Below are 13,360 nucleotides of genomic sequence, written 5' to 3'. Positions count from 1 at the left end.
GATAATCAAATTCATCTTACGAAATTTACTTTACGATTTTTGGAACATGATAATGCTGAGATCCAAATCCATTTCAAAACTTATTTTTAAAAATGTTAAAAGACCATGCCTATTTTAATCCAGCTCAAGATTCCTGCCATCAACTCTAGCTCATATACTGGGAAAGAAGTAGATTGCAAGCATTGGGTAGGAGGGGAGAGGGGAGAAAAGATATGCCAAAGACAGCATAAGCTGAAATGAAAATTATACAGATCTCCAAAGGAAGAAATCTCAGTCATCTCTGACCTTGGGGAGAACTGACAATGTTGAAGAAGTAGAGAGAGAGAGGAGCTTAGAGGTAGTTTTCAGCTCTAGTCTGCCTGGGACTTGTGCTGTTAAAAGGTTAGTGCTTGACCATTTAGACGTTCTCTCAAAGTAGGGCACCCTCTTTAGATCAGTTCCCTGTAATGCTTTTGGATTTCTGATCTTTGAAGAGAATTCCAGCCTGTGAGCTCTTTGAGAGCAGGGCCAGTGCCTGGTTTTGCTCACTGTCATTTCTTCAGCATCCGGCACAAGTGAGGCACAATGTAAATAAGTCATTGAGTGAGAGAACGACGGATGGGTGGGTGGCAGTGCCACACCCAGTTCTCAGATGCAGCAGCATGGCCTTTCCCTCACCTAAAACGCAGACTCTCTATCCTGCTGGACTGGGGCCTTTGGGGTGTATATTTTTCTGTACCAGCAGGATCCAGTACAGAACCACCCTTAGGTGACTTCATCCTAATGAACGAGCAAGGAGTAAGCTCATCCGCCTCACTACATTCTCACCTTGCCACTGAAAATGCTCCTGCTTCTGTCTCTCCCTGTAAGGTGTCCCTTGGTTGAGCTGCTCAGCTGAACCAAGCATCAGGGATCTCTCTCTCTACTTCCCCTTGGAGCCTCCATCCATCTACCATGGCTAAACATAGTCTTTGAAATTGTGTATTAATTCTGTAGCAAAATCTTTTCTCTGCAATATGTGTTTATGGATTCAAGAGACCACTCCAAGGAGGAGTGAGGGGTTTAAAAATAAAAATGTGGAACTTTAGTATTTTCAGTGATTTCTGGGAAGACAGTGGATAAAAGAGTTTCCAGGGATCCAGACTGTGATTTCCTGTGACATGCCGACATGTAGCGAGCCACTCTTTAAAGAAGATAACACAAAGCTAAAAGGGCCCCCTACTTCTAAGTATATTCATAATGTTGGGAAAATTGCATCAAGAAGAGCATGCTGGGTTTTGAGGATAAAAATGAGAGACTGGGGTAAAGCGAGGTTTCCAAAAGCATCAAAGGACAAATGTAGAAGGGAAAGTTACAGGATTTCTAGAGGCAGAATACAGAGGTCACACAGGTTTCTGCTATAAACTCAAGGATGGTTTTCTTCCAGATACATTTGGCAAATCTGGACTTCTAGATAAAGCAGTGGTGGAAAATGCATGCAGAACAAATTAGCAAAGAGAGATTGCAGCCTCAAAGTTACAGCAGGGCTTTTGGACTAAAGAGTCTGAGAGAATAGGGACCATCAAAGACTTTAGACCTGATCCAGATCATGTTGGAAGGACAATTATGTGTAATCTTCACTTGCAGTTTCCTTCACACAGCAGGACCATTTAGGCCAGGCATCCTCAAACTACAGCCCACGGGCCACATGTGGCCCGCCAAGGACATTTATCCAGCCAGCCGGGTGTTTTTGCCGCTGCCTGTCCTGCTTAGCAGCCTACTCGTCCCAGGCCCACAGTGCGCACGTGTGGAATGTGCGCCACACTCTCCAACAGCCCTCTAATGGTGTAAGGAACAGCGGACTGGCCCCCTGTTTAAAAAGTTTGAGGACCCCTGATTTAGGCTCTTTGAACCTTCACATGTGCCCGATTGCAGCCGGGTCTGAAGGTACCAACAGAGAAAAAATAAGGAAAAATGTGAGAAGTCCCATGAAGCGAGTTTCCATTGTTGGTAGAGAAATTCCCCCACCCCTTTTCAGTCTTTCACAGAAGTAGCATATGGAATGGGGTGGCAGCCGTTAACTTGAAACTGAGAATCAGCAAGGAGAGCTTGGTTCCCAGCAGGGGAGAGCTTCCCCATGGTCACAGGCTTTTATCTTATAAAAGGTAGAAGGCAGGATGTTCTGACTTTAAAAACTTTGAACCAGTCTTTTCTTTTTTCTTTTTTTTCCTTTGGTCTAGTAAGACATTAAAGGCAGCTTTACTCAAAATCAAGTAATATAACTGATAAAATGGTAGCCATTTAATCTCCTTACAGATAACATCCATTGGTCATAACCTCGTAAGTGCCATTTTAGAATCTGGTTTGAGTCTGACACAGTTTATATGCCTAAATTGTCGTCACTTCCCATGGAGGAAGGTTTTTTGTTGTTGGCAGTATCTACTCCTTCATAGTTTTTTATCTTGAGTCTTAGCAATAGTTGGGAACTCAAGGAGAAGCAACATTAGCTGTACTGCAACTTGGGTTCCTCAGGTCAAGGGGGGACAATGACACATAGTTCTCAGGGTTATTGTGGATATCAACAAGGTAGAGTGAGCCTGTGCCTGACATATGGGAAGCACCCAAATACATGGTGTTCTAGAGTTGCACTTGCTGTGGCCTCACAGCTGCTGCGGTTGTAATTATGAAAAATAGAGAAATTTGATAAATGTTTATTTCCTAGGCTTTATTTATTTTTTTTTTTTACATAAGTTGCACATAGGGCTTTTATTTCAAAAAGTTAGGACATTGCGATCAAATGTAAAATGAAATCTTAGAACAAGTGAGATATCTTAAAAAGAAAATGACTCCATATACTTTCCATAGAATAATTAGATATTTGATTGAAGAAAAGCATCGTACGTTCAGTAATTTGTAAATATACATTTCCTTGGAGTGGATTACTTTGCTGGTAACTAGCATAAATATGCAAAGGATGGTATATCTGTGTTGCTATTTTGAAAGCCAGCGAGTCCACTGTTATTCACAGTGTCCCAAGGCTCAGCTGATAGGCAGTCATGCTGTGCTGCCTGGTCTCAGAATGAGTTAGGACACGGGACCAGACAAGGGGAGAGAGCAAGAGCAGAAGCACAGGAGAATCTCTGAGGGTGAAGAGGGGCTTCCTGTTTGCCCAAACACCTTGGACGTCTCAAAGGGATAAGAAGGTAGAAACGGAGGAAGTAAAGGAGGCAACATTCAAGTTCAGCTTGAAACGAGTGTTTAGGATATAAGGAATATTCCTTCTCTTTAAATCACATGCTTCCTGGCAACCTCTGAACTTCCTGGAATTTTTCTAAAAATTTCCAAATACTCTAGAGCAATTTACGGATTAGTTCTAGCAACCAGTAACATAACTACGTAAACTTGTTATACAATACTATGTAATAGGGATGTTACAGAGATATACTGTAGGATGTTAAGATTGTTTCTTTGCAGTTAAATATTTGTTTCCAAATCTGTTTTTAATTGTTGGTAACATTTTTATCTGTGTTAGAGTAGAATTGTCTTAACTTGTTTAAATGGGTATTGAGAAGTTGCTATGTGCCAGATACTGGCCACCTTTTATAAGGATTTTGTGATGTAGTTCTTAATCATCACATTAAAATTACATTAAATAGGTTTCTTCCCTTTTTTGGTTTCTAGCTATATTAATTAGTGTGAGTTTCTAAAGATAGCTTAAATGCTTCAAATTAAATTTAATAGCACTATATTTTGGCCCATGCACTGATTTGAGAAACAAAAATCTTATGCACCTCCTATCTCCTAGATTATCCCCTAGAAGTAGGGCCAGTTAGGAATTCTGGCACCAGACAATATCATTCCTTATATAAAACTTTGATGGCAGTTTTACGATGAGATAGACAATACATTGCATTTTCTCCCTCAAATTATAAGTATGTCCTTAGAAGAACTCATTTGATTTCTGAATATTTGAATAAATTTTTATAGAGTAGTAAATTAGGTGATGGTATAAAATACTTTTCATTCCTTTCTGGCTTCTGGGAACCAAATAATAAATTTAAACTCTCACCAGTAACCCTAACTCAGTTTTCCTGACATTTCAGATAGAAAAGTTTGTAGCAGGAGAATAAACAAAGCCAGTTGTTTTTTGTTTGTTTGTTTGTTTGTTTGGAGACAGAGTCTCATTCTGTTTCCATCGCTAGAGTGCCATGGCATCAGCCTAGCTCACAGCAACCTCAAATTCATGGACTCAAGCAATCTTCCTGCCTCAGCCTCCTCAGTAGCTGTGACTATAGCCACATGCCACCATGCCCAGCTAATTTTTTCTCTATATGTTTTCAGTTGGCCAATTAATTTCTTTCTATTTTTTTAGTAGAGACGGGGTCTCGCTCTTGCTCAGGCTGGTCTCAAACTCCTGAGCTCAAACAATCCTCTCAGAGTTGCTAGGATTATAGGCGTGAGCCACTGCGATCGGCCCAACAAAGCCAGTTTTTACCTTGAAGCCATGGCTGGAAGACATGAGGAAATTTAGGAGCTACATTAGGTCTTAGAAGGAGCAGTACTCATTTCAAAGAGTTGCTAGAGTCTTGTCTTTGCATTTTCTATCTTTCTCTAACCATCTGAACAAGAAAATGCTCTTTTAAAATAGATGTTTTTCTGGATTTTGATTTTTGAGTGAAACCAAATGTTATTAGTGTGGCCCACTTTATTTGATGAATTTCCAAAAATGTTTCTCTTTTACCTACAAGATAATTTTGCTTATTGGTGGAATCTAACCCTGAGTTTAAAATTTTGAATTGAAAAAAAAGAACCGAAAGTCTAAAGCATTAATTTTTTAATCTAAATATTTAGCTTTGGATTACCCTTATTAAAATTAAATTTGAAAACCAGGCTCATTATGATTATATTTGTTGGTTACTATATTTAAAAAAACAAAAAACTCAGAGCTACAGTGTTAGGCACTGACTGAAAGCTTGTGTTTAATACATTGACTGCCCACACTAGAAAAAAAATTTTTTCCTTGGGGCATTATAAAAATAGAATAAAACTTTGAAAACATAACAATCCTTTCTAATTTAATGAAAAATTTATTTTTTACTGTTTTCTGTGTATGAGTTGTATGCAACTTGAATAATAGTTCACATGGCTCCCAAGGTGGAGATGTGCAAGTTATATATGCTTCACAAGGCCCTAGGCTCAGAACTATGTGAAATAAACTCACATGGCAGTTAATGTGTTAAGAACTGCTCTTGCAGGCTAACGTATGATAAAACCAATGTAATTGAATCCCTGAAAAGTAAACATGGTGCTCTTTCCCTTTTGTTGTGGTGGCAATTTGTTCTACTGGTATACTTCGTACAAGTTTCTTCAGCAGATATTTATTAAATAGTTACTGTATGACCAGCACCATGCTCAGGCCAACATGGGGTGGGGGAGTGGAAATCATCTTTGCTCGTGGGGGGGGGGGGGCAGAGAGACCATGGGAACAGTTCTCAGGACCCTGAATGTGTGAGATGCTGGAAAAATGTCTCCCATGGAAGCTTAGTCCAGTGGAGAAGATGAACAGAACAGCATGGAAATGTGGTCCCAGGGATCTCTCCCAGGTGATTTGAGCCTAGAGAAGGGAGTGGCCTATTAGGCCTTGGAAACAGGATATAAACTGGAGCCTAAGACTTCCCTAAGGAATTATAGTTTGGTAAAGGAATGGAGACTTAGAAGTGTTTACAAGTTTGCCAAATTGACAGGAGGGGGGTGGGCATTCCAGGCAGAGGGAAAAGGATGGAATGCGAAGCCATCGTGTCTTTGGGAAAATGCAGCTAGTTTGTACAGTTGGAGCTCAGGGGTGTGTGGAAAGCTCAGGGGCAAGAGAGATGCCTTCGTGGAGCACTTAAATGTTCTCCGGGCACCTCACAACTCTGTGAAGTAGGTCTCCTTAGCTCTGTTTCAACAGAACGAAACTGCTGCTTGGAAAAGTTGGGTAACTTGCCCCAAAATTGCCCCGCTCATGAGCGGCAGGTGTTTCTGACTCTCTGGGTGACATCCATCGCTGTGCTGGACAACTGGGCTAAGTCATGTGGACCATACCCAACAAGCTATGGGAGGAATTCAAGGATTTAATGCCTAGTTTTGTCTTTCAGAAATGGCTATTAATCATTACGCTGGGGAAAAAAAAGGTATACATGGAAAGAACCGTGCAGCAGTGAGGGTAGAGGATGATATGGGAAAGTGAGGCCGGAGGGGAGCCAGGTGGGGAAGTGTGGGAGCCCAGCCAGGGAGTGGAGAGGAGGGGTAGATGGGAGACATTTGGAGGTTTGACTTGACCAGTTTTGGTCAGTGGTCTCATTGGGTAGGAAACCCAGGAGGAAGAATAAGATGGAAATGGTGGGGGGTAGAGTCCATGCTCAAGAGTGGGACATGGGCCTGCTGTCCCCTCTCCTCATGCTCCATATCTAGCAACTCCTCTTCTGCCAGACTCCTTGGGTCTGATCCCAGGCCTTCATCTCTCTCTGTTCTCCCTCTAGGTAGCTCACCCAATTCCATAACTCTAAATACTGTCTATAAGGTGACAACTCCCAAATTCACCTTTCTCGTGCAGACCTCTCTTCCTAGCAGTCAACTATAATATTCACTTGTCTACTTGACATCTCTTATCCACTTGGACATCTCACAGGCATCCCAGACTTACATAGAGTTTGGGTCTCGTCTTCCTGCCACAAAACCCATGTCTCTTTCCATCCTCCCCACCAGCCACTCAGTTGCTCAAGCCAGAATCCTAGGAGTTGTTCTTGAAATGCCCCTCTGCCTCACTTTCCATATCGAGTTACTCGTAAAAGCAAGTTGATTCTTCTAATAAGATATCCCTTGAAGCTTCTTTCTCTATCCATCGTCTCCCTAATCTCACTAATTCAGGCCACCATCAGCTCTTAGAGCCTGGGCTACAGCAGGGTCACCTGTCTGGTCTCTCCAAGCTCCTCCCCAAGCCATTCCACACACAGCAGCTGCCTTGAATGTCATAAGCTCCTCCTCATACTGCATCCTTGGCATGGGCCTTCCTTCGCTTCTTCCTGCCCCTGATCTTTGGCATGTGCTGTTTCCACTGACTGGAATGGTCTTCCCCCAACAGGCTCGTTCTTACTCTTTGGTTATTGAATGGCATTTCCCCAGAGAGATCTCTAACCACTCATTTGTCCCATAGCATCCTGTCTTTTCTTTCAGTGCATTTCTTGCTATTGTCATTATAAATGGATTAATGTTTACTTCATTTGTCCACTGACATGTATGTATCAACCATGTTAGTGCTAGATATCACACTGGGAGCAAGGATGCAATGTTGAGTCAAGCAGACATGGTAGGATCAAACAAGAATTTGTAGAAGGCAAAGGCACCTTGGTGACATCCAGATAGAGAGCAGACTATAGGTATTTAGCAGCCAATGCAAGGTAGTCATCAGGTGTATGTAGTTAGAGTCATAAATGAGATCACCCAGGATGAGACTATGGCTTAAAAAAAGCAGAGGACCAATGTCTGCACTTGCATCTTGCCTTACTCTAGAAGGATTTCAGGTGAGTTGAGATTGGGTCTCTAGTGAGTGCCACAAGTTGCAGGAAAAGAAGTGAAGCTATCGAGGAACAGAAACAGGAACTAGAGTGGCTGGGGGGTGGGGGGGAGTACAGGAGAAGGTGGGTTCCTAGAAAAGCCAGGAGTGGAGGGAGGTTTTAGAATGCTACTGAGATGTCACATGTCAACCTACCAGGGTCAAATAAAGTAGTACGGGTGGCATCTCTTGCTTTAGCAGTTGACCAGCCTGAGTAGTGTTGGGCAGGAGAGGAGGAGGAGGGGCCGGAAGCCCACTGGCTGCACACTGGGAGATGAGTAGGAGAGGATGTGCAGTGTGTGAACTACTCTAGACAGAAGCGTGGCTCTGAGGCGACAGAAGAGAAGTGGGCAGATACAGCGTCAAGGGAAGATCTTTGTTTCGTGCGGCATGCAGAGGTGGGCTTTGGTGCTGCTTTGAATGGTGGTCTCTGAGGCAGGCAGACTCCAACACGCAAGTAAAAGGAGTAGCTTTGATCCAAACCCTTGAGTCTGGTGCCTTCCCTTGGAAGCAGTCGTACGTGTAGTACACATGCCTGGGCCTGGACTTAAACAGCTTTTACCCACCTTTCTCCCAGCTTCCATGTAAGACCTGCATAACTTGAGCAGGTACTTTACCTCCCAGGGGCATGGTCTCCTCTTCTGTAAAAACCCCATCAGAAATGGAAAATCGAGTGAGATCTTGCACATAAAGCTCTTCACACAGTCCCAGGTCCCCATGTGCTGTCATGGGAAACAAATGAAAGAAAAGAGGGTGAGCAGGGCCTTAGAAAGGGCAGTTCAATTGATATTCTGATTGTTTTTTAAATATTTCAGAAATGTGTTTCATTCATTTAACAATTTTTTCAACAAGAGCATATGCATGCTATGCACCAAATGTTTTGCTTGTGGCTGGCGCACTACTTATAATCTCATTTTGAGAAGTATTAAGTCTTTGTGGATAATGTAAAAGCATCAGCTCCTTTAATAATAGAGGAATGTCTGAGAAGTTGAACCATTGTATACACACAGGAAGCTTAGGCATTTATTCTTTTCAGAAGAGTCCTTCCTATTTTGTGTTCTTACCCTTTAATACTGTTATTTATGAGGAAAGAACTGAAGTTTAAACATTGCTAAAAAATCTAAACTGATGTAATCTAATCTTCCTGCATTTGTCCTTGAATCTTGAATGACGTTTCTTACTGAAAATCAAATGACTAATAAGAGATCATTCTGGTCCCTAATCCCTGAGCATATTCATTAAGTGGATTTTTACAATCAAACATTTTTACATATCTTTTATGAGCTATTTCCCATTTTGAGACTTTTCACAAAATCAGTTTGTGTATCAATAATGTCAGCCAATGATCTTTCATTTACCAACTAACTGCAAATGTAACGGGCAGAATGTTATCAAAGACAGTGGAACTAGTGCAGCAAAAGGCATCTGCTGGTGTGTGGTAGTTTGGAGTTGTCACAGCACTACTATATCCTGCCATATAAGTGTGTGGCTGTAGTTCACGGCTTGTGCAGTGTCTAAATATGCTGACTGCCTTACCTATATGGCATCTCTTACCATTCGTTCCACAAAGCTTGTGCTGCTGCACTCTCACTGTGTCTTTTCTTTCCCTGCTAAAGACTTCACTTTGGCTCACATCCTTCTCTTTTTTCTTCTCCCCAGTGGACCGTATCGTGGGTCTGGATCAGGTCACCGGGATGACTGAGACAGCTTTTGGCTCTGCGTATAAAACCAAAAAGGGCATGTTTCGTACCGTCGGGCAACTCTACAAAGAATCGCTCACCAAGCTGATGGCAACCCTGCGCAACACCAACCCTAACTTTGTTCGCTGCATCATTCCGAATCACGAGAAGCGGGTATGTGTTAAACAAAACATGCACAATACAATAGTGTTTTAAACAATAGTGTTTAAAATTGCTCTGGGTCAGGTTACAAAGATTAAAGTATAAAACCGTTATTTGCTTGATTAGGCTGGAAAACTGGATCCACATCTGGTGCTAGATCAGCTTCGCTGTAATGGCGTCCTGGAAGGGATCAGAATCTGTCGCCAAGGGTTCCCCAACCGGATAGTCTTCCAGGAATTCAGACAGAGGTATTGCTAACTTGTACCTTTTTTGCATATGTATCACAGCTCATCTTAATATGAATGAAAACAGTGATATAATGAGGAAATATTTTTCCTTGTTCCCTGGATAGTTTCAGTTTTCCTAAATAGCAAAGGGACAGTCGTTACCATGATTATTGGTAGGAAGATTGGATACCTACTGTATACAAAGGTAGTGCACTAGCAACTGCTGTGGGTGCTGCAAAGAAACTTCCTGTCTTCAGGGCCCTGGAGTTAGCTGTGAGATCAACATAGAAAGCGGAAAACTTAGAGCTTACTCATTCAGACAGTTCTACCTAGATTCAAACATAATTATTTTTAAAAGTGATTTTTCTTACATAGGTGAGTGATACATGTTCAAGAGAAGTAAAAAGTAAATAAAAATCATTCATGAGTGCTTCTTGAAAATATAGTGTGATATTTCTTTCCATCTTGTTTCAATTAACATATCTGTGTGTGTGTTATATGTATTTTTCCAATATATATGTTCATATGCACAAACACATGCATGCAATTAAAGTCCTTTAGCTAAAATAGAAAAGGGAATAGGATAGATTAGAAAAGGACTAAGAGAAAAGGGAAAAGATCAATGTACAATAGAAATGGATATGGACATATGATGGGAAATAGTTATCTTAGAATTTTTCCCAGTAATTTTTTTTTTAATGGTTAAATAAGTTTGCTTTTTTTTCCTTCTTTCTTCTGGAAATCAGATTTCAGATTTTATGAAATAAATTTCAGATTCAGTGAAATAAATTAAGCTGCCAGGTCAAAGAATGGCCCTATGCCCTTTTTCCCACTGTTCAGATGGAATCAACTCAAGGAGTTCTTCTAGTCCCCACGTGCCTAGCAAAGCCATCATTCTGGCCCCACTGTACGATAAACAATCTGGTAGATTTCCACTCTTTATTGGTAGGAGGAAAGGGGCATAATTGGCATCCAGGATATCATTGACATAGCCAGTATTCATCCTTTAATGTAGCCAGTGTCTTTTTGCTAAAAACAAAATTGTTCTAATTGAGGTGTAACCTATATACAATGAGGTGCACAAATTTTAAGTGTACAGCTCAGTGAACACCCAGACCAATGCCATTTTGAATGTCACCCTGATATTTTTGAATGTTCTAAATAGAAGCTTGCTCTGACAGCCTTTCCTGTTATCTAATAAATGCCTGCAAATTGACAGTGACTTAACATACAAAAAGCCAGCTTACGGATGTGAACATTTTGTGGGAAATGAAGAAAAATGAAAGGTTTTTAAAACACCATGCTTTTGATTCTTCCCCGCCGCAACCTCCCAACCTAGTCTTTGACCTGAAAGAATTAGCCTCATTTTCCCTTTGATTCTTATTATAAGAGATAGAAATTAGATCTGCAGAAAACCTCAGGTGATCACCTATTCATTTCTTTGCTCTGTAGTGTGTATTGCCTATCATGTATTGCCTCTTAGAGCAAAACTCCATTAGTAGGTAAACCTGTTCACAAATTTCTACAAAAGACTTTGGAATCTTTTTCTACAGATACGAGATCCTAACTCCAAATGCTATTCCTAAAGGTTTTATGGATGGCAAACAGGCCTGTGAACGAATGGTAAGCTTTTCTTGATTTTTGTGGTTTGTAGACTACAAATATAATCTTTCCTATAGCAAAAAAGAAAAACGGACTCTTTCTGTCCTAGATCCGGGCTTTAGAATTGGACCCAAACTTGTATAGAATCGGACAGAGCAAGATATTTTTCAGAGCTGGAGTTTTGGCACATTTGGAGGAAGAAAGAGATTTAAAAATCACGGATATCATTATCTTCTTCCAGGCTGTTTGCAGAGGTTACCTCGCCAGAAAGTAAGTGGGTGTTTACCAGTTAAACGTTCGCTAAGGATGCGTTTGTGCAGAGCGTTGTGTTTTGTGCTAGGGATGCATGAGTGCATGAGGCGTGTCCCTGCGCTTATGGAAATGACTTCTGGTGGGAGAGAGAGCCAAGTAAACACATGAACACACCAAGTAATGGGGTGCCACAGTAGGAGACTCGCAAGGGGCCAGGACAGAGGGGTAGGGGGTCCTGCTTCAGCTTCTCCGAGCTATAATGTCAAGGGTGAGAAGGCTGGCCCTGGGAATGGAGGAGAGAGCTTTCCAGTGAGGGACCTATAGCAACAGCCTGGCAAGAGTCTGGTGTCATTTGAAAAGGTGAAGTAGTCCAGGGTGGCTGGTGCACAGTGAGTGAGAAGGAGCAAGGTGAGAGAGAGGCCTGAGAAATGGGCCCTGGGCAGGGCTTAGAAGTGCAGGGGGAGGACAGTGAAGGCGGATCTATGTTTTCAAGCCCACCTGGCTGCCCTGTGCAGAATCCAGGAAGCAGGACAAGAGTAGAACTGGGTGGGCCAGTGGGAAGATGGTGTCGTGATGTGAATGGAAGAGGATGGTGCCTGGGCCTAAGAAGGTGGTGGAGATTGAGACTGAGAGAAAGGTAGTTAGATTTGAGATAGAATTGAAAGGACTTAAAACTGGTTTAGAGGGTAACTGGTGTTTTCTTTACTTCTTATTGAAGACTTAGGGTTTGGGAGTGAGAGAAATTGAGAGAGGCGAATAGTCTGCCATCCAGACAGCTTTGACAAACAGAATATGAGCACCTGGCCTGGAAGTTAACACTCTGCAATAATGTCCTTCAGGAGTGAGTAGGAAAGCAGCTGTGGTTCCCAGGCAGGCTGCTTGCCCAGCACTGGTGACAGGGGTTTAAACAGAAGAAAGTGGAAGCAATGTTTGTGTTTCTTTGCCTATAAGATAGAACACTGAGTTAAAAGACCAGCATGGGAAGTTCAAGAAAAATAGATGATATCCGGCCAGGTGCAGTGGCTTATGCCTATAATCCTAGCACTTTGGGAGGCTGAGGTCAGGAGTTGAAGACTAGCCTGAGCAACATAGTGAGAGACCCTGTCTCTTCAAAAAATTTAAAAATTAGCCAGGCAGGCCGGGCGCGGTGGCTCACGCCTGTAATCCTAGCACTCTGGGAGGCCGAGGCGGGCGGATTGCTCGAGGTCAGGAGTTCGAAACCAGCCTGAGCAAGAGTGAGACCCCGTCTCTACTATAAATAGAAAGAAATTAACTGGCCAACTGATATATATATATATATTAGCCGGGCATGGTGGCGCATACCTATAGTCCCAGCTACTTGGGAGGCTGAGGCAGGAGGATTGCTTGAGCCCGGGAATTTGAGCCCAGAGTTTGAGGTTGCTATGAGCTAGGCTGACGCCACGGCACTCTCTCTAGCCTGGGCAACAAAGCGAGACTCTGTCTCAAAAAAAAAAAGAAAAAAAATAGCCATGCATAGTGGTACACACCTATAGTCCGAGCTACTCAGGAAACTGAGGGAAGAGGATTGTTTGAGTCCGCGAATTTGAGGTTATAGTAGTGAGCTGTGATGACATCATTGAACTCTAGCCCAGGCAAGACTTTGTCTCCAAAAAAAAGATGGTATCCGATATCAAGAAACATTTGGCAAGAAGAAGCGAAAGACTTGGGTTTTTATATATTTATGCTTTGAGTATATTTAAATAATAAAGTGAACCTGTTTATAGCAAAGACCCTCCTCACTGTATATCTACTAGACGGCAGAATGCCTATTGTAGCTTGCGGAGTGGGCACCAGTAGGTGCCTTTCTAACTTTCTAGAGTAGGTAAAAAAAAAAAAAACCTTTACAACCGTCAGAAACATACTAT

The 13,360-nt window shown here is 42.1% G+C and overlaps 1 protein-coding gene across 11 annotated transcripts in view; it reads left to right on the top strand.

Moving 5' to 3' along the window:
• The window catches only part of MYH10 (myosin heavy chain 10), a 142,390-nt gene that overhangs the window by 91,642 nt on the left and 37,388 nt on the right, over window positions 1–13,360 (top strand). For all 11 annotated transcript variants that reach the window (XM_075994160.1, XM_012775289.3, XM_075994161.1 and 8 more), the window contains 4 exons: window positions 9,212–9,405; window positions 9,520–9,641; window positions 11,174–11,243; window positions 11,332–11,492. In XM_075994160.1, coding sequence (XP_075850275.1) covers window positions 9,212–9,405; window positions 9,520–9,641; window positions 11,174–11,243; window positions 11,332–11,492 — 547 coding nt within the window. The remainder of the gene's footprint in view (window positions 1–9,211; window positions 9,406–9,519; window positions 9,642–11,173; window positions 11,244–11,331; window positions 11,493–13,360) is intronic.

Source organism: Microcebus murinus, chromosome 18 (genome assembly GCF_040939455.1).
Source record: "Microcebus murinus isolate Inina chromosome 18, M.murinus_Inina_mat1.0, whole genome shotgun sequence".
Lineage (NCBI taxonomy): Eukaryota > Metazoa > Chordata > Mammalia > Primates > Cheirogaleidae > Microcebus > Microcebus murinus.
Note: the sequence above shows the minus strand (reverse complement) of the source record. Positions and strands in the feature narration are given on the sequence as shown.